Source organism: Antennarius striatus, chromosome 18 (genome assembly GCF_040054535.1).
Source record: "Antennarius striatus isolate MH-2024 chromosome 18, ASM4005453v1, whole genome shotgun sequence".
Classification (NCBI taxonomy): domain Eukaryota; kingdom Metazoa; phylum Chordata; class Actinopteri; order Lophiiformes; family Antennariidae; genus Antennarius; species Antennarius striatus.
The window spans coordinates 16,516,497-16,539,031 of record NC_090793.1 but is presented as its reverse complement, the minus strand read 5'-3'; the positions used below and the strand labels follow the sequence as shown (position 1 = coordinate 16,539,031).

The window sequence follows — 22,535 nt, the reverse complement described above, 5'->3', positions numbered from 1 at the left end:
TATAAATGTAACTGGCCAGTCAGGGTCGGTTACAGGTGCACAGACCCCAATGTCCTAACCAATGGTATCCTGACTGGTGTTAGGTACCAGGATGAAATGATTTTCAACTTGAATTAATTGTTCACCAATACTTTACATGTGATTCAAGCGTTCTCTTATTTTTTGAGCAGTACATTGAGTTTGTGCACACATCGTGAAATGGGCTAGTGTGCTTGCACCCACTCTCATAAGTCAGCAAAACCACTGAAAATGCTTAGTTGTAGTGCTTGGAATTTACGAGGGGACGCTTGCACAGTTACATTAACAGTAATGAGAGGACCTGGGTACATATTCTGTTGGTAATCCATACGTAATCGTTGCAGAACCATTTGGACAGTTTATCGATCCATTACAGTAAAAGGGTCAAAAGCATTAACAGGCAGCAGCCACAGTCAATGTTCAGTTACCAATACCTCGTGTTCGAAACAGGAGGCGTTCGATTGTGACACCGTGACAGCCCGCTGGTGTCATCAGACACCCCCCCGCCCCCCGAACTGCTTCATTCATCCCACTACTCTCATCCGCTGGGCTGAGAGACCGAGGAAGTGTGAGCGAGAAACAGCTGGGGAGGGGAGAGGAAACGACGGAGACAGCGAGCATCAACATGGGGACGAGACGGCTACTCACGCTGGTGCTTCTGGCCGTCCTTTCACGCAATGTCCGATGTCTAAACGGCGACGAGGACCAGACGGAGGACGCTGAATGCAAAATGAAGAGCGTTACCGTGTCGGCGCTGCCGTTTCTGAGGGAGAACGACCTGAGCATCATGCACAGTCCGTCGGCCTCCGAGCCCAAGCTCCTGTTCTCCGTTAGGAACGATTTTCCCGGGGACGTCGTGGTGGTGGACGACCTGGAGAACACCGAACTCCCTTTTTTCGTCCTGGGTAAGTCCTGAATATCCCGGTTAGTCAGCCGCTAACGGAGCCGATGAACCAGCGGTGCTCTCAGCGATTACACCTGTGCTTGTCTGTATTAGCTTAGGCCCGACTAAACACCATGTAAACACTGTGGACCGTTTAATGACCGGAGTGAAAGGCTAACGCAATTAGCTGTGTCGTTACGTGTCAGATGGCATAAATCGTCCATAAAGCGTCTGTTACTGATAACTCTCTTGGAGTAAATCAACACTTTACACTTTTAATTCAAATAATAGGCCGTGTAGCATCCTAATGCTAACAAAATTATATTTCTCCAAAAACAACAGGAGCCACAATTTTATATATAACCCAGGGTGAGTTTACCCTGGGTTGTACAACTCTCATTGTACTCTCAGCCTCTACTTTTTGTTGTGTTTGTGTAGTAAGTTTGATCACTGCTCATGAGGACTCACCTCAGTGTTCAGGCGATGTGAAACTTTCTTTTCAGGTTTGGACGAAAATGAGAAGACATTATCTGTTTGTTTGAAAAAAAAAAATCTGATTACATGAGCATATCTAATCTCACATTTATATTAACTTTTTTTTACTGTAATAGTGGAGTACAAGTGAAACAGTTTCATATTAATCTATTAAATTTGCAACTTCATGTATTTTAAGTGTGAGTGCGAATCTACGTTTTTTTGGGGGTTTTTTAAAATCAAACTTTTCTTTATCATTGGTAGAAAAGCCCAAATGCATTCTGATCCATTCACATTGCTGTGCTCTCAGCAGGAATCATGTGCACACTGGAAAAATCAGAGTCCATGCGGGGCCATCTCTGCCTTCATTGTGAGTGTACACGTGGTTGCTGTCCATGGTGCTGAATCCCATCTGTAGCACTTCATTCCCAATCACTGGGAGCTCTTTTTGCTGCTGAGGCCACTCAGATATGCTGTGTGACTCTGTGTTGTGTCCACTGTAAAATTAATGTAACCCAGATTTGACTTTGTGTCTTTTCAGGATTATCTAAAGATTTTCTCTCTGTGTCTGGCAGTGCTTTGATAGGTGTTATGTCGCCCTGGTCAGCAGTCAATAGAAAACCTGTTAAAAAGCAAGTCCAACATGTGAGAGGATGTGTTGGCTCTTATATCTAGGTCTGTCATATTCTCTGTTGTTATCGTGGGAGGCATTTCTCTGATATGTTTCTGTTCGTTCTGAATGGATATTGTAATTTCTCTCTGCCATTTTTATATTTCACAAGTACAAATGCTACATGACCTTCATGGCTGAAATTAAGACTGTTTGTCATTTAATTCAACACAAAGACCAGTAAAATTGCCATCCACATATTTAGGAGGTCTCAAAATAAAATTACACAATCACATTCCAATGAGATCTACCAGGCAATAAGGTCTGGTCTGGAATAAAGTAAGTATCAAGATCTGGTTATCTGGGATAATTTGATTTATATGGCTGACAGAAAATTTGCAACAGTGAAATGGCAAAAAATGATGCCTCAGATTTGTAGCTGAAACTATTTGGATTCAGTTATGTGTCACATTTGACTAATCCTACCCAGATATGGACCCAGACCCTGAAAAAAACTTCATGGAAAAATATAAGTTTTCTTGAATAGCTGAAGAGAATTAGTTATTCAAGAAAAGTTTAGTAGAGCGAGAAGCTTGAAGTGGAATCAGGGCTAAACTATTCCTAACATGTATTGTATTACTTGTTAATGCTAAGCTCCTTGATGGCACAAATTATTATAAATTTGCTATGGTGATTTCCTGTCATTCAAAAGCTCTCAAACAGATCCAGTTCTACTCTGCTTGTGGAAAATAAAGGATGGAGTGATAATTTGTTTTTCTAGGCTTTTATACATGTACATATGATTACATTAGTACTTTTCAAACAGATCTACGTTAACCATTGACATATTCTGGAGCACCTTTACCCTGTCAGGCTGATTTAAGACTGCATAGAATTATTGTGTGTCATCAAACCAGCATCTCACTTGTAGTTCTTGCTGAAGTCTGCCAACCTCATCTCCCAAACATTTCCTCATATTTGTTAGTCACTTTGTTAAGCTTCAGCACAGCTTCTTGTTGAGCAATCACCCAAGGCTGACCATTCACAGCTTGCTCGATTATGAAAACCTCAATGAAATATAACGTGTGGTGGTGTTATTTTGAATTGCATAGTGTGTGCATGTTTAAGAATATGAGCTGTAGATACTGTATTGTGTGTATGATAAAACCTGAGTTCCTAAACCTGATTCGGAACCTGATTTTATATTTTGAGTATAAAAATCTTTAAAAAGCATTGGAACTTCTACACAACGGGTTAATGAAGTTCTCATGCAAGACTGATGATGTTTACTTTGTTGCTTTGGTCTCACTTTCAGAATCTTTCCATGTTATGTTTGGTTAAATTGACTTCAAATCAAGATTAAACATTTACCTTGATAATGATGTATGAATTATTAGTTATGTTTATATTATTCTTTTTTTACTTAAAATATTTTTACACTACCTACAAATTATTTCTGATATATTCTGATTCTGATTCAATTGTCTATGTGGTGTTCAGATCTGACCTCTTTTTGTTCAGTGTCATCTCCACTAATGGTAAAAGGTGCTCTGCCAACAAATGCATACCGGTAATTGTTTAAGGTATAAGCTTCGATTAGACCCATTGTTGTATTTGTTTGCTTGGCATTCGCAACAGTGTCATCTATGCACCGTCATATGCACCTCTATTTTTTGTGAATGCATTCTAAGGTTAGAAACAGTGGGAGTATGTGACTGAACACAACAATGCATTTTCTAAGGGGCATGCTTTGGGTAAAATAATAATCAAATTAACTTACATGAGCAAGATCCAACTGGTCAGAGATTATAAATATGTGTTTTGATGCGTGATTTATACTAGTAGTCCAGTCTTACCACAGCTACTCTTTACTATGTAATGTGCTGAAAAGATGGGTACCAGGTAGAAGGAGGACTCCAGTCACTGGATTTATTCTGATGTATAATATGATGTTTAGTAGTTCAGAAATCACTGCAAGATATGCACAGGTTATCAGATTGTGTACAATTGCTAACTAATGCCTTGGATTGATACTGTGTGTTATAACCAGTTTTAGTACATCTGAATTTGTGTCTGACATCACCTTGCATAGCAGCCCACCCTAGGAAACTTTTTAATGCAATCTAAGGTTGGAGAGACCAACATTATTTCTCATTAGTGGTTGAAGTTTTTTTCCCTACTACCATATATAAACTAGAGATGTCAACTAAAACTGTAGCCTTTTACTCTTTATCTGTTTTGCTTTTCATTTGTTTGCTGTTTGATTTCCTTTACTGTTTAATAAAGAAGAAGTGAGTAAGGGATGAAATAATTGGTTCATCTTTAAATACAAGCAACAACAACTTTTGTCTGTTAAGTGTTCACCTTCTGAGGAAAGTCAAGTCACATTAATTTAGTGCAGGTCTATGAATAATAAGTAGAATGCACTTTGAAAATAGTGTTTCAGTTTCACTTCTAAATCCTTCTGTTTTTTGAGTCAGCTATAGCCTTGTTATGAATATAATATTCATTGTTATCTGTTAATTCATTGTTAAACTCTTTAGTTTTTACAGTACTAATAGAACCACTTCAGTCCTTTGTTCTTGGGAGTTTTGTTTTGTGCAATTGTAATTATTTACTAGTTTATTTTTGCACATATTCATACTCCAGAATATAAAATCATACACTTGAAGGCCAATGTTTTAATGTAGTTATTTTGAGACAGCTCCTTTCTATTTTGTTATATTTCATTTTTCATTTCATTTTTTATTTACATTTACAGTAAAGAGTATCAAAACATCTGCACAAATACTGTCTCTCTTTATATATAGGTGGTTCTCAACTTACCATCATTGGACTTAAGAACATTTGGAGATACAAAAAAACATGTGCTGCCATATCAGACTATTGTACTACAGTTCTACACCAGTTAAACCCACCGAGAAGGGTGGGTACTCAACTCACTCTGTTCTTGTGTGGTGTTGTCTCAATGAGTATCAGGCTTTATACCTTGGATATTTTACTGTTTATCATGGAACTAAAGCAAAAGCTGGTGAAGATAGTGGCAGTGGCACCTTCTTATGACAACACTGCCTGTCATCAAGAATTTCCCTCTCCTCCTCCTCATTTCCACAAGAAAAGACTTCACTTCAGTAAAACATGGCACATGTTGTGCAGCATCTTATGATACATGTTATTGTACTTTAGTGTGGACCATTGATTTGATCCACAGCTGTTTTCCCTCTTAAAATTACCACAACAGGCTCTTAATTAAAATGGTAACTTTAGTAGTAGTAAACTAAAAGGCTGCTTGCTTTGCTTTGAAGCCTTATCTCTTTAAGGCTGTTATTGTGAGACATATCAGAACAACTTTTGGAAAACTTGGACACTAAGGCTCAAAAAACTACTTCATTAAACTTTTTTTTTTCAAGTTGTACTTTTTTATTTAGTATATTCAACTTAAACTTGAGAAGCAGACAGGTTGATTGGTTGTTAAAAACACAATAACGGTTGTTCTGATGAGTTGTGATGTTTTGGCACTCTCATTTTTAGGCTCTCATTATGTTGCACCATTACAGAGTGATTACTTACCCTTGCATCCAGTTTGGAGGGTTTGAATGGAAAAACACTTCACATCACCACATCATGAAATTTATACTTTATAACTGAAGACTTTTGCCACTTCAATCAGAGCTGCAGAGTGCTTGGTTTTTTTGGAGGTGGGTGTTTGATGTAATTCAAATTCCAAAGGTTCCCACCACTCATAGTAGCTAGTATTATTTTCACCAATATACCTCTGTGAAACATCTGAGAAAGAATTTGATTTGAAAGGAATCTACGCTGGACAGTAAATTCCAGCTTCAGGACTGCTGCATCTTGTTAGTGTCAGAAAATCGTGGCTACATTATTAGAAATTTACCCCTTTGGTACTTTGCCATAACTTGTTCAAGAGGTGAGGTAATAACGCAGCTCTATGGAAGATATTTGAGATGTATTTGCTATGGCAGTGATTTGCACATCTGGGACAGAAGCTTGGAAGGAAGTGAGCCCTTCAACTACCTCCTATTCAGATCAGCTGTCTGAATAATAGCTTGGCTGGTACAGTTCAGATCTATGCCAGTAAAGCTTTTATTTTGTCACCAGTGTAAATTGAGTTCAACTCCACTGGTGCTACTTCACATTACACATTTTCCAGCTGTAAAAGAACTGAGTAGACATGCAAATTTTGGGCATAATGGAAGCAGGAAGAGTGTGCTTTTTTGTTTTCAGAAAAATGCAATATGTAGCAGAAAATCACAATGTAATTATTGTTTTCAGTATGAGTTTAAGTATGGTGTTCATATTGTGTTTAATCAGTTGATATGGAAAAACAAAGTATAAATACTTTTAGTAACCTTGATACTTGGGTGTCATTTCAAAATTTAATTCAGAAAATTTTCTTCTAAATGACCCGATTTCAGTTCTAGTTTTAGCAAAGCTAGTTTATCCCACTTGTCTTAACACAATGCAGACATTATTCTTCTGTGCTGCCTTCAGAGAAGAGAATAACTGGATCAGTGTCACTCAGTCATCAGTGGGAAGAGATCTACAACTCTGCAAATTATACTTATTTTTCAACATGGGAAGAGACCATGGATGTCTATCATTGACCATCATAATGAATATGTTCCACATGTATCTAATTACTGTACAAGCAGGGTGCCAGAGATGCTGCTTGGTCTAGTCAGCACATGACTCCTTCATTAATTGGATTTTCATGCTGACTGGAGTGTTTTCCCTCAGTAGAGGTGAGTTTCATAATCTTAGAATACCTATGTGAGCAGCTGCAGTCAGGACTGGTCAGCCCTCCTTGCTTGGAGGAGAGACATGACTTGGGGTCCTTTTTTCTATCTTATACAATTTTAGCAGCTATAGCTGTAGAGAAATCAAAAAAGAGGAGTCTGAAACAATTCTCAACCCAACCGCTAATCAAAATGTTTTACATAATGTTAGGCTGTAATGACATATTGAGTCACTTGGCAAGTACATAAGGAATCTATAAATATGCTGACAAACACACCTCGTCATCTGATCTGGCTATCAAAATTACATAACCAACTTGCAGGTGAATCAGAGAGATTTTGATGTTCATCCACATCACTCAAAAAAGAAACAAGTTGATTAATTAAACTTCATGTTTTCATATTTTCTGGATGTGATCTTCAGAGTCTGTGAGTGTTACAACTGTTTGGGTGTTTGTTCTATGCAACAATAGGTAAAATTAGAGAGGGGGAGTGCAATAATATAGTGAGAGTGACAGAAAAAGAGAGTGTAAGGAATGAAGCTGCAAGTGAATAGTTTCCATGGTAACATGATTTTGTGCTTGGATGTCTTAAAGTCTTTTTGTTGTTGTTGTTTTTTATTGCAGCAGTAGCAGAAAGGAAGGAAGAGTCATCTGAGGTTAAGATCACATACCGCTGCTATCTGAATGGTGATCAACATCAAATTACATTAACACACTGCATCCAGTCTTGACATTCACTAAATAAAACTTGTAAAACCACAATTTCTTTTCATTTCCACCTGATCCGACAACCACTGACTCTGAAATGTAAAAATGTTGTGACTCCATGTCATCAGTGACCTCTCTGCCCCACAGCTCTCACAGGGAGATCTTTTGGGCTCAGAAGCCATCTTCAAATGGAATTTTTCAAGATGAATTTTTACTTTGGCGTTATTAAAAGTCACTGTCGTTAAAAGAGGTGAAATGGAGAGCGGCTTTTTTAGTTTGCTGGTTGTGAAAACTTTTCTAAGAATGCTTTGTATGCCATTGATAAGTGGTGACCGTCACCTCTCATTGGAAATGTACATTCCAGTTTGAAATGGATGGGTTCTTTCAGTCCCTCTTCAGACCATTTGTACAATTTTTCTTCAATGATGACTTTGCTGTCTTCTTTGGTGGTAGTCTTTTACCTGGAGATGAAGAACTGGTTTTTACTGTGATGTGCCATTTTTCTGTCCAGCATCGGATTTCTTTAAAAAAGAAAAATTGTTCAGATAATGTTTATGTGCTTTAGCCTTGGGGTTAACCAGTTCTGACTCAGGTGTTACTCGGTTTGACAAACCCTGTGCTTCATATGGAATAACAGCGTCACCCAGTACTTCCATGGATGCACGAATAATCTAATAAATTTTATAATCAAACAACAAGAGAACTGGGGTTTAAAATGTCAACCAGATATAATCGCTTTTCCAAAGTCATTGTATCTCCAAAACAGCCAACTGTAGCTGTATGGTTTATGTATTGTTGTGTTGATGGAAAGGGGAAGCAGATTATTGTTCTTATCATGAAATTCAGTTTTTAAGGTAAAAAACAAACAAATAAATCAAAAAAGGTAGACTCAAATGCATATCCATTTTTCCTGTCCCCCATACAGGTTGTAGATAAAGATTTTAAAAATGGCACCGTTGTTTTGTATTAGTCTGTCAGCCAAGGGAGATCAAGAAATAAAGAATCTCATCTGTATGCAGGCTCACAGAGTCCAGCGTTAGCGGGACGGGAGCTGGACAAACAACCAGGCAGTGGCTAGAAATATTTTCATCCTTTTTTTTAACATTAAGGTGTCGGAATTTATGTTGCCCCATGAACAGCAAGCCCTCAAGAGGTTTTAAAGCAAATGAAATGAAATATCGAGAAATGCGTACACGAGCACTGGGAAATAAATTCACTTGCACAAAATAGAAAATATTCCCCTGAGTTTGCTAGATTAGCTCTTGTTAAAGATAACCAGGTGGTTGGTTGGTAGTGGGGGTTTCTTGGTTTCCCTCTCTGATGTCCTGATTTCATCACCCTGGTAAAGCAATGCATCTTAATTTGCCACTGTCATCACAGGCTGGCCTTGATCTGTCAGTTCCTCAACCTCTCGGAGGTGTTACACACAAGAAGGATGTTGGTTCAAAGGCAACACGACATCCAGCCACTCATTTTTGGGGAGCTGGGTCATTGTAGATTTGATGGAAGTTAGTTTTGATACTTTCATTGTGTGTTTGATTAAACTAAACTTTAACAGCATGAAAGCCTTTATAGCCAACTGAGATAATTAGATCAGTAAACAGTTCCATTTTTTCCCAGAAGACATGCAGCGTGGTTATATGCACCAAATTAATCTTGATGTACTGATTCTATTGGAAATCAGCATCTCTGGAAATATCACACATTTTAATGAAATATTTTAGCCTATAGCAAAGAGGAGACAAAGAGACAAAGCTTAGTTCTACAGAATATGACCACAATCTTATATCTTAGTATACTACAAGTCATGTTTTACCCAAACAACAAATTTTCTCCAAATGTAAAGTATATTAAATAACTGTCTGGGAAGACATTTTTCTTGGTAGAAGGATGCTGAGTTTTGAACTGCCAGGCAGGAGGCCTAGAGGAAGACCAAAGAGGAAGTTTATGGATATAGTGAAAGAGGACATGAAGGTAGTTGGTGTGAGAGAAGAGGAAGCAGAAGACCGGGTTAGATGGAAGGAATAGGTTTGCTGTGGCAACCCCTGAAGGGAAAAGCCAAAAGGAAAAGAAGATATTCTTGTCAAATGAAAAGTCAATCAATCAATCAGTCAACTTTTATTTGTTTAGCTCTTTAACAGACAGAAAAAAGCAACTAAACCCTCCAGAATTCAGTTGGAGGCTTCAGTTGGCAGGGAAAACCCCCTCAATGAGGGAGTTTTTCCCCGCCACTGTCGCTTATGGTGGCCATAAGTGACAGTGGCGGGGAAAAACTCCCTCATTGAGGAAGAAACTCTAGACAGGAACCATACTCTTTTGGGCGGCCATCTGCCTTGACCGGTTGGGTGGAAAAGAAATAAAATGAAGATAAGGACAGGGTAATAGAAAAAGAGAGACAGAGAGAAAGAGTTGCAGGTAGGCCAGATAGAGTCAGTGTCTTTATGGTTGTAGTTAGACGATTTGATGCGAGCACTGAATTGGGGATGGGAAAGTCAGGCTGCGTTCACCGACTCCTGGGTTGTTGCCTTCAATATATGTTCCCCATCATGTAGTTGGTTAATTCAAGGCAAAATTACAGCTGCATGGATGACTGTATGGTGGCATGGAGGAAAAAAGGCAGCAGGACCCAAGCCAATGGATATGTTATACAGTAAAGTATTGACTGCATAACAAAATAGAATGAATCCATGTATCAATTACAATAGCAGTGTTGTGTCACCAATAGCGCTGTTTCTTCTCACAAGCAGGAACTGGGTTGAATCCATGCCTTGTGTCCCCAGAGGTCTCTATTTGTCCCCTTGTCTTTCTGTGTCGACCCTTTTGTCTGGAGTCTGCCCCAGCCAAAACTCTGCAAAGGATAAGTGGGTCTAAAAAATACATGTACAAAAATGAAAAGGTAAATTAAAAATTGTATGATTTTTGCATATGTGGTAAAAGATGTTAATGATATTCCACAATCCTATATCAGCAAAAAATTAAGCAAGCAAATATAATATAACACAGTGCAAGGTACAGTCATTAGTCGATAAATAAATATAAAATGAATATATGTAATAGCTGAAAATTCATTTGATCATGGTAATGGTCATTCATTCATCTTCTTGAATATGAGATGATCGTAATTGTCTCGTTCTCAGCCCCTTATCTGAAGGGCTTGGTTGCGGGTGTGACTATAAGCAAATGGTGGGGTGCACCCCCAATGAGACTGGCCAACAGAAGGGCCACACAGAAGACAGACAACCAATCACGCACACAGCCACACCTAATGACCTTGTGCAGTGACATGTTTTTGGAGGTGGAAGGAAGCCAGAGAACTTGGGGAGAACATACAGAGACAGCAGGTGAACACACAAACTACACACAGGAAAGCCCTGGGTTTTAGTATGATTTTTTAGTTTTAGTGTAATCAAAAGACTTACACAGTAATTGTAGTAACTCATTTCTATTATCCTAAAACAAACTGACATTAGCTACCCGCACCAGTTTTCTCCATCACTTCTGTTGGCGTTCTTTGTTAGAAATGTTATTCCTCAGACTTATTTAGCTTTTTCATATCACTAATTAATGTAACTGCATGGGGTAATTTTTTTTCTTTTAGAGATGATCATATTGGAAAGAAAACAAAAGCAGCAAACCAAACTTCGTTCAGTAACCAGAAAGACTTAAAAAGGTAGCATCAATTTACCTCCACTAAAGCTTGTCTATAGTAAGTCTGAGTTGATCTCAGACTTAATAATTTACAGTGCTAGTGAATGAATCAAATTTATCAAACATACCAGGTGTTTAGTTATACTTTGTTAGAACTAGAATCAGTTGGTTGTATTTGCCTGACTTTTAGAGTTGTGTGACATATTTGATTTTTTTGTCTGCTGTTTACTTATTTGATATGTATAGCGACCTACTGGCACATCTTAGTCTCCCTTTGGCATTTCCTGACCTTGTTTTGTCAGTCTTCCAGTCTGAACTGCACGGAATAGTGTAACTGAAGTTCTATCAATCACAGCTCAAAATAGGTCACAGACTTTCTCCTTTTGCCTCTCAACACACTATGGTATTGACATATTGTTCCTGGCATTTTGTTTGAATGAAGTAGAATATGAAGAAGGATATATGATCTTAACAGGTTTTCAGTGGGTCATTTTCATAAGTATGGTGGTAGTTGTAGCCTAAAGCGAGTAAGCAGTGTTAGAAAAGCACCCCTCCTTTGAAGTGGGAACTGAAGTTTTACTGTAAGCATGTTGTGTGAATATTCTAGTTTAGGTGTGACTCATATCAGACATTATATTTTATGTTGAAGCCTTGCAGCAGGTTTTATTTTCTGAATTCTTCCACTGCCAAAATCCCATTTTATGAAACAGCTTTCATCACTGAGGCCTGGTACATTATCATCCCTCATGCTAGCATTGATTGGGGCTGCTGCCTAATTGTTAATGAAATGACATAGATTATGATGAGCACCCCATTATTATACATGTACAGTGTTACTAAATTACCACATTGTCAGCCATGCATGAAAAATGTCCCAATAAAAATGGTGCCTCTTGTCTGCACCCAGATGATAAAATTAAAAAGTTGGTGTTGATCAAAAAATGTATTTTTATTTGCCAAAAAATAGAGTATGTTCAAGTTACTGATATTTTATTGATTTTAAATGGCTTACCTTTACTGATTTTCTCTGACCATGATGATGGGAAGTTTTTTTTAGCCCATTAAAAAATTCCTGAAGCTTCACAGTATATCAGGGTGGCATATTCTCCAAAAAACTATAATGATGTGGACCTGTTTGCAGATATTAAAAAATATTTATTTTAAAAATACTTTGCATCCACTTTTCCACTTAAATTCTTAACTGCATCCTTGAAGCTAAAGGGTGTTCTTTCTAGTGAAATTGGTACATGACCTTGAATTCTGGACACAGGAGAAACCGCTGTACTCCAATGCAACAGAGAAGCCACTGCTGAAGTTCCAGGAATACATACCGCTTTTCAAGTTTCTGCAGCTTCTTCAGACACGGAGTAAATAAAATATTTTCAAATTGATTGTTCTTCGTTATCATAGAAATAGTGCTTTGGACTTTTCATAGAAGGCAAGAAAAACACAAACAAAGGAAATGTGCAATCAATCTCAAATCTCATCAAGCATAGCCTGCTCAATGGAGATGTGTCATTAAGTCACCTGGTCAAGTGTGTCAAGGTGGATGTAGCATCTGGAAACCAAGTGGATTAATGGGGAATTTATTTTTTACAATGTCAAGACCAGCCTGAGGCTGTCTGGTAGGGCTGGGACAGAAGGTGGTGGATGTCAGACATGCTATGTTCGTGAAATATTTATATGGCTATCAATTTTTCAATTTGTTAGCGATTGCTCCCTTGGGGAGCTTATCACCTATAAACCATACTGATGGTAAAAACAGAGCCTATATTAAATGGAAAATAACACCTAGGTTTATGATTAAAGATGGATACAAGTTTAACAAGATTTTACTGAAGCTGTCATCAACCAAAGTTCCAAAATGTTTGCCACGTTACTTGTCTAACATTAAATTTATTATTTCTGGGCCGTTTGTGGTATTGCCTCCACCTTGACTTTAGCTAGAACTGTTTTGTGTATTAGCCAAACTGAGAAAGAATCTATTTGAGCTTATGAGCTGCTTTTCATCTGCTGACCTCCCACCTTTACATGGATAAATATACAAACTTGTCTGTTTGCATATTTTAGAACATTCACATTTAGAAATACTATTTAGATGATTTGTCTCTTTTAAAATCTTGGCTTCATAAACTCCTTTCACAAATAGATGCCATCAGTGAGAAATGTTTTCCTCCTTCAGTGTAGCAATGCAGTTCTCTTCTTCACTGGGTGATCCTGTCATCCCATTCCATCTATCTGACGGCCCCGGTTCTATTCAACCTACAAGCTGCCTGCATCTGTTTTTTAAAACTACAAGTTAAGCACTGTGTCTACATCTTCCTGCCATTTATTGTCATGCAGGTGACAGTAGCAGCCCAAGTGGCTGCATCCTGAATTTTCACATACTTTATTAAGCGTATAAGTAAAGCAAGCTAGCACAAAAAAATCAAAACAGCAGAATATGGAAGGAGAGCTCTGCCTCATTAAGATGCCTTCTAAGTTGCTTGGTACTTGCAGGAAAAAAGAAGAAGAAGAAAAATAGCTGAAATTCTAAGATCACCAGCTAGCAGGGAGGTTTAGAGAGACAAAGAGAGAGAGAGAGACAGGGAGAGAGAGAGTATATGTGACTGTCTGTGTGTTTTCCGACATTCCTTAAATAAGGTGTGACATTAAGCTGATGATTAAACCCCCTGAAGGTGACAGGTGAGGGAAGGAAGGGATGACTGAGCAAGGCAGCAAAAAGACAGCTGACGTTAGTGGAAGGGGAGAAGGTGAAAGGGAAGGTGAACGACTAGTCTGTGGACAAGAAAAAAATAAAATGGAGAAGGAAAGATGAGGCCAGTGAGGGAAAGGAAGGATTTGTATCACGAGGTGATTAAATGACAAATAAATGAAGTGAGACAGAAGGCAGTCAGTTTATTAAAAGAAGTTGCATAAATTATAAGTGAATCTGGGCACAGGAGGTGCTGCTGATGAAGCTTGGCTTTGAGAGCTCTGTGGTAATGTCATTGGCTTTAAGATATACTTATTAAAATAGTTGGTGAAACATTTTTCATTAACCATGTCCATGAGCAGGAAAGCCAAACGCATTAACGCATTAAGCTTCTGGTAGCTGTCAATTTGTACATCTGAGTCTTTGGCACTTTGGTCATTTGACTGAAACACTGCTGTCATCAAAACTACTGACCCCCCCCCCCACACACACACACACTGTTTTGTATTGCATCATAAATGTCACAATGGAAGTCCCACTTGTAGTCACACTGTATTTGTAGCAACTGCCTTGCACAGACACCAGAAGCTGAACAATGATTTATTTGTATGGTGTAGTGGGAGTTTGGTTGGTACCAAGTGAAAGTCCTAATATATTCATCTCACTGATAGAGGCTTGGCAGACTTCAGATCATTATGGCGGACATGGTCATATTTCTCCTTCATTATTAGCAAAGTGGCCTGGCCTCCTAATGGTCTTCTGTACACCTTCCAGTGTTTCATTTCTGAGGATTTGTTTTCCCCAGACTTTTGATGGCTGACCAGGAAGAGGCATTGTTCCCTTGGCGGAGGATAGTGTGCAGCCAAGTGCTGCCACACTTTGTCACTGGACTTTCTTCCCCACCTCCTCTGGCCACAACAGCCATTGGTTGTCTCCTGGTTTTTTTGTTTTGTTTTTTTGCCTAAGCACCTTATCCTATGAATAGGAGATGATTTCTGGATGGAATACAACCAATGGTGAATCAACCCTTTAACCAAACACAACATGTTTTCCACCTGTACAGATCTGTCTTTTGGGTTTTGCCATCACTTCAGCAGTAGTGAACACCATGCAGTGTTTGTCTCAATTTTTGCATTCAACAATACCATATGTTCAAAAATCATGCCTTTCATAATTAAGGTATAATTATTTGGGCTAAACCAAAATTTGTTTCACTGGGATGTAAACAGCTGGATGTTTGTCATATTAAATTCATCTGTTTTGAAGTTGAGTGGAAAATGCAACTATTTGACTGTTTTTTTTTCTCAAGGCTTTTAAGTTTCAATGAACATTTATTTATGTGACCATGATAAATCTTAGAAAAAAAGTAGTCCAATAACTTTAACTGAATCGATTTGGCAAATTTGCAACAAACACTTAATGGCAGAAACGGCTAGTGTTAGCAATATGCACACACACACACAAACACACACACACACACACACACACACACACACACACACACACACACACACACACACACACACACACACACACACACACACACACAAATACACACATGAGGAAAATGATTTATGTAAAGAGTGGAAAAGGGATACACAATTTGAATGAAACCATGACATTCTCAGACAACACATAATGTAACAATTAAAAATTAAGCAAAGCTATCAGTTAAAATGAGAATTCAACAACGAGAGATGATGTTTAAGAAACTGGCTCTTTTCACTGTTATATCATCACATTACATTAGAAATAAGCAGTTAAAAATTGGAAAGCGGAAGCCTAATATTGCCAGGAGACACACAGTAGTATCCAAGGATTCGCAGTAATATTTGATATAGAATGAAAATAGTGGGTAAAGCCAACAATAAATATTTAATTTGAAGTGATAGTCAATCAATAATCAGTGTAACACTACTCCTCTTACGGCTTTTCCAGCGATAGCAGAAGGTAATAGCATTAGATGATGAGCAGGTTCAGGCTTTTCATGGGCTTGATGGAAGCAAAGTAAAATTTTCCTTGGAGAGACAACTGCACTCTCCTCTGGAGCCTGTGCTTTTATGATTCTGTTGAAGTGCATCGGATAATGGAGGGACTGCTTTAGTAACTTTTATACTGCTTCAGAATGAATGACATTAACAGAGGTAATAAATGTGTGATAAATTATTAATGTGTAAACATTTGTTCAGTTTGTGTTTTTGTGTGCTCTTCTATAAAAGAAGTAAAATCCTGTGGTGGGTGTATATCCCTGTACATGAGGTATATGCTTGTGATGGACTTTGCACCAAATCTGCGCCTCATTGGTTGAAGGTTAAGTGAGCATCTGCTGGTCTCAAACCATATGGCCATTATGTTGTGGATCTGCCAGAACAGAAGAAGGTGGTGGCCATTACAATTTATCTAACAGGACCTCATAACATTTCCTGTCCACAGAATTAATAAAAAGGCCAGAAGAAGCACTGCTGATTGAATCAACTGGCACACAAGGCATTGCTGTTTCCTCGTAGATTAGTTTGAGAGCCCCTGTGTATCTACCTCCTGATCCTAATCTCTACTTTGATTTGTAGATTCACATGCATCAGTTCTTGATGCATGAATGTCACATCAAACAGGAGAGAAAGAAATATTTAATTCAGTAGGACATTCTTTTTGACAGGCAGTGTTTAGAGAGGACACACACACCCACACACACGCATACGCACACACTCACAGAACAAGGAAAGGACAGTAACCAGGTAGAAGTGATTGCATTCAGGTGCATCTACTTACATACAAATGGATGCCTCTTATAAGATGTGCAGGCCTGGTTCTAATCTGCATATGATTTTTGTGACCGTTCACTGTCCGTGTTATTGTATCCGTTATATTTTCCAATGCAGTGTTTCCTGATTTGCCACATGTGCCAACAGATGTTATCATCTTATTCTGGAGTAGGAAGACAGACGACCTGTCCACACAGGTGAAGCTGAGAAATTGTTTTTCTTTTCTTTTTTTCTTTTTGGTTGTGGTAGAGCAGCTCCCACATTTACACTATTTTTCCCACATGGATGCATGCACAGTAACAGTGGCTTATTCTCCCTCACTGTCAGTAGGCTTGTTTTTAAGGACGGAGGAAACATTTCAAGTTTTTCGAGGCAAGTTGTCAGTTGGCTGAAAGTGTTTGCCGAAGATATGTGGCTTCATGTTTGAAGTATCCTGAAGCTCTTTTGAAGTAACAGCTTGACACACATTGTCAGCTCCTATAATTCACCAGGCAGCTATGACACAATTATTGTTATGGATCAAATTATCAACCAACATAAGAAAACGCTATTTCAAATCTCTGCCGAGCTCTATTAATATGACACAATCCCCTAGCATTCTTTTCTGGACACAATGCCAACATTGCAATTAAACCGCAGCCTGCTGTATTTACAAGACCATCACATCCAATTAATATGTCTACAATTCAGCAGCCCGAGCAACCCTCAAGAAAAGAAGTGCCGCTTTGCTTAATTACTACAGATATGAAATTTTAATAAAACTAACAGAAGAACTCGACACACAATCAGGAAGCCATTAAATAGAAGAAGGAAATCCAAGAGGACTGGAGTAAAATTAGAATATAGCTGCTAAACAAAAAAGCCCAGGAACAACAAGTACAAGAAAGCGTCATTTGATTAAATGTTGTCAAATGAGTGCAGGCCCTGGATGTGTTATTTCATCGTATCTGTTGGAAAAAATACATCAAACAGGAGATAGCTACATATACATACTGATCTGATCCGCATATTTAAATCCACCTATTTCTTCAGATTCACTTTTTCAAATCAAGCATGGCAACTACATATTCATTATAAAAGGTATCTGTGGGCATATGTGGTCCTTTTCTTGCTTTTCTGAAACCATCCAGCATTATCTGCTATAACTGCAGTCATGTGATTTCTTATACCTTGCTGTGAACTGTTGCTGCTATTTTTATTTTTTTTCAGGATAAGAACTGAACACAGGCCAGTCCTTATACAACTGACAATTTTGAAGTGTAATATGACGATAATTAAGATGGATGTTGTGTTAGTTTGGCTTTGGCTGCCGTAATAGATAAATGCTCTCCCAGAAAGAGAAAGCAAAAGTTTGGCAAGGTGATATTTCACTGCATATACTGAGGCAGACAGAGAATGAAAGGTATGGAATATGATGATGAAAATAGGCAAATAATACATTTTGTCTTTGTGTTCCTTGATGACAGCAGTAATAACCTGGCACACTGCCACAGTAACACATCATTTTTTCTTGTATAAATAATTAAGGTCTCAATGAAGACTCAAAATAAGAAAGAAAGAAAGAAAGAAAAATAGGGTGTTAAAAGTACTTTGCCACTGTTGGCTACAATGTGTCAAACATTCAGAATGAGTCATTATATGTGAATGTATGGCTGTAGAATAACTGCAGTTTGAGATAAGCTGTCATTATCTATATACGTATAGTTTATGTAGCTCTGCCAAAGTGAACTTTGTCCTAATTACAGTATTTTTATGGAGCTTTACAACATAAAACATATTAATGAAGAGGCAGCAGTACATGTTTCTAATAGGGTTAGGGAATAATTCCATGTGTGGCATTAGTGATGATCACCATGACTTACAGCCAACTATAATGAGCGTGTCATTCTTTCACAGGGATTTATTTTCTTAGAATAAAGTGATTAGCTCTTTAGTCTTTGGTTTAAGTTTAGTGTTATGTAGAAAACTCAGTACACAGGGAGCATAGCGAAGTGATAAACTATAGTTTAATATAATTTAATATAACACACAATTGTAGTCCATTCATTTCATTTTTAAACACAAACTTAAATGAAAGAATAGTCGTTCCCAAGCACATAAACACAGGACAGGTAAAAACATCATCCCATCATGGAAAAGTAAAGTTAATTGTTAATTTAATAGATAAATACATCTGTTTAAATAACCAGTTCATTTTACTATCTGATAAAGCTAATGTAGGCATGCCATTCTGGTTGGTCAGTGTTAGCGTGTTAGCCAAAGAAACATGTCAAAATATCCTGTCACTTTGTTATAACTGTAACTATTACCTGATTGTTTAAGATGACATTGACTCTCAGACTACATGAGTAGTGTATTTGTGAGAAAAGTATAAATAGGTAGAATTGCTTTTCACAAAAAAAAAGTTTATTGCAAGTGCTATCCCTCATTTATACATCTTGCAAATGGTAAACCCGAAAAATTAAAAGTAACATCCTTAAAGATATCATGGTATAGAGTACATATCACATACATCTCAATCACTTTTTTTTTTTTTGTTGCTTACTGACATTTCTATAATGCCTCTTGAAGCCACCGACGATACTTGAAGTGGGGTTTTGCTCTAATTCAAGTGTCCTTCTTTGTATAAAGCAGCTGATCTTGGTTGACTGTGCCAATCTTCCCTAATTAGCAGAGGAATGTCAGCAGCCTCCCTGCATTCAAATTATTTCGAGAAGCTATGAGGCATGTGCATCTGTTTTAAACAACTGTAATTGTCTGAAATCGTGAGATTTTTTGGAATTAGCAGCTTCCTTCAGGAGGTCAGTCAAATCTTAAGGTCAGTGAGCAGTGTTGGTACGACAGGAAGGAAAAACTTCAGTGGAGATCAAATCTGTTTCAAATGGCATAAAAACAGTGACAGAAAGTTGTTGAAGGAGAACAATAGGCAATTAGGTAGTGAGTCAGATCTGATTTTCTTTCTGTCATCTGCTTTCAGATTACCCTATTAAAGCGGTGCTGTGAATGATAGAATTTGCCACATTCAAGACATGGTTTAACTCTGAGAAGAACAAATCACTTTGCATATATCTGATCAAGTGTCAATTGCAAATGCTGGTTAGAGGGTTAATCTCATGCTTGAAATCCCCTGTCCCCCAGGGTGATAATGGAGCTGCACATTGTAATGATCAGTGACCATACAGCAGTCCGAATGATAACACTGAGAGGAGCTTAGACCCAGCAAGAATGCCTTGTTGTTCGGACATGTTTGGGCACAAACATGTCAAAAATTAATTTTAATTTCACCCTTTGAATAAATACATAATTTGTGAAATGTATTAAACTTGCTTCAACTACAAATAATTTAATTATGTAATTGCCATAAATCATTGTAATATTAATATGAAGGCGTACTACCCAGGCCTAATATCAGAGGTATGTATATTTAGATTTTAAAATACAGCTCTGCAGGAAGCCAGAAAAGAATAGATCATCCTTAGACTGATGGGTGTTTTTTGTTTTTACACGTCGTGGCTATTCTTAGAATCATATAATTACCATCTATGAGTGAAGAAAATTGTCTAAAATAAAGTGGTTTTGCACACATTGCTGGAGGCTATGAAAGATGTTTAATTTCAGAGCCGTGGCTCCTTTGTCATGAGCATAATTGGTTTTGACATTTCATCACCCTCAGTGCTATTATTTTGCCTTTTTTCTTGAGCTTAAAACACAAAAGTAAATTATGATTCTGGCCCGTGACATCAGGCGAATCAGTCATTTTGTTGATGTGAGATTGTTTTACATTGCGTAAGATCTTGTAATGTAGATTTGCTGTCCAGTGCAATTGGCAAACCTCTTGTTTGGGAAATGCAAAATCACTCTTGAATGCTTGATGCCAAGTGGTGTTTTTCCATAGGAGAAAACATGGTAATGTAAATGACTTAATTACAATCATTCAGCACAAGAATATTTAATTGTAATCTGTTTGGGGTTTTTTTGCTATTATTGTATCAAGATTTTCAAACTGTGTTTGGTTGTCTTTTTTTCTGTTGTGTCTCGATGTGTTGGCGTCTTTTGCAATAGCAAGTTGGAATAGATTTGAGTAGATTTTTTACCTGCCGGGCAGATAGGCAGATAAGCAGCAACAAGAAAATGGATGGATCCTGTTCACATTATGTGCACCTGATTTCACAATTTCATTTGCCGCATTTACTCTGTTGCACTTCATATCACTCTCATCTTGTGAATTCTGAAGTCGTCCACTGCTGTAATTATCATTTGTAGATGTATCATATATTAAGACAGCTTCAAGAGCTCAAAGCAAAGCACACAGGTGAATGTGTTTTTTTCTGATGCATTTATTGTATAGTTTCTTGGAGATGTCTACAGATTTCTCTGTTTGTTTTCACAGAGAGTAGTTATTACACAGAGAGTTCAAAATTGAAAACCACCCAACCCTGGGGTCAATCCCACCTCTTCTCTCCCCCAGTTGTTCTCTGCAGCATTCTGAAAAAGAACAAACTTTTAACAAGAAACTTTTGACAAGTATCAGTGAGATGCAATCCTCGACATGTCATCGAGTTTATGGCTCGAGTAGAATTTGTAATGTTTCTTTAGAGAGTTGAATTTTTGAGATTGAATTTAATTTTAAACAGCATATTAATGAAACATGAAGTCTTTACTGAAAAGGTTTTTATTCAAATCAAATTAAATTCATTATGCACCCTCGACCTCTAGAGGATATGCAATCAGCATTTGTGTTTGTCAAACTGAGTTGGGCGAGTTTCATCTTCTGAGTTCCTGTATTTTTGTTTGAAATTGCACCTCTAACTATAGCACTGCTGTTGCAGATTCAGAGTTTCTCTTTTATTGTTCATTCTTCTTTGTTGACTCTCCTTCAGCAGTCTTCGTGTGCTGCCAGGGGAACTGGGTTAGGAGCTAGGAGGATTTACTGTCATCTTACAGGGGACAGGTTGCATGGATCTGTTCCTCTCAGTTGCTTGTTCACTACAGCAGCATCTTTGAACCAGGCCTACCACTTCAGCATCCAAGTGAAGAGGTTGAAAGATACCCAACATATCTTTGGGCAGAGATTTTGATACTTGCTGCCTATATCAGAATTTAAAGTTAGAGGAGTTCTGTATTTTCCTGTTTTGATTGTGATACAGATAAAGATGCAGTATAGAAGATTGGAAACCATAAATATGGAATGTAAGTTTTCTTTTTAATATTCAAAAAGTTTCCATGATTTTATTGAAGCAAGTAGTTTGGACATAGTAGTATGTTACTCGATCGATGATTGTTGGATTTTGTGACCACAAGGGTTATTTGTTCTCCACTGGTTTCAGAGTGAATTGACTACTGGCTGTGTTGCCACATTTAGAGAACAAAAGTTTCAAGTTTCACATCCAAGTTTCACATGCTTTGAAACTTATTCCACTATGTTGTCAGTATTATTCAGCCTCTGGTTGCACATTATGTCACCATCTGTCACATCAATAAGTAGCACTCATATCCAAGGTAGTTAGGTGTCCTGTTTGTACTAAATGTCTCAGTGTATCCATGGTATATCTGAAAACCAGTAATACCTCATATTTTCTGTCATCCTGGTATACAGTCTAGATGGATGGATAGATGGACGGACGTTTTAGATTAATGTACATATGTTATCCCATACAGGATGGACAGACAGATAGACAGACAGATAGATAATGTTAAACATTATATTGTGTAAACCAGTATTTTAATTTTAGTTCAACTTCTGTCATGACACTTGATAGAGTAACATTTTTAAATTTTGAAAAATAGCAAATATTTATATCCAAATGCTTTCTCCTGAACTTTGAGGGCTACATGAAAAAGTATGAAAAGTCAGGTTTTTTTAAATAAAGTTTGTGTAACCCATTCTGTGAAGTAGAAGAATATTGAACGATTAATAAAATATTTAGATTGTTCATCATTTGGTTATTAACCTAGAAACATTTGCTCTCCTGAGC

The 22,535-nt window shown here is 37.7% G+C and overlaps 1 protein-coding gene across 1 annotated transcript in view; it reads left to right on the top strand.

Moving 5' to 3' along the window:
- The first annotated feature begins 643 nt into the window (after positions 1 to 643).
- The window catches only part of astn1 (astrotactin 1), a 277,794-nt gene continuing 255,902 nt past the window's right edge, over positions 644 to 22,535 (top strand). Inside the window, exon 1 of the mRNA XM_068339866.1 lies at positions 644 to 923. Coding sequence (XP_068195967.1) covers positions 644 to 923 — 280 coding nt within the window. The remainder of the gene's footprint in view (positions 924 to 22,535) is intronic.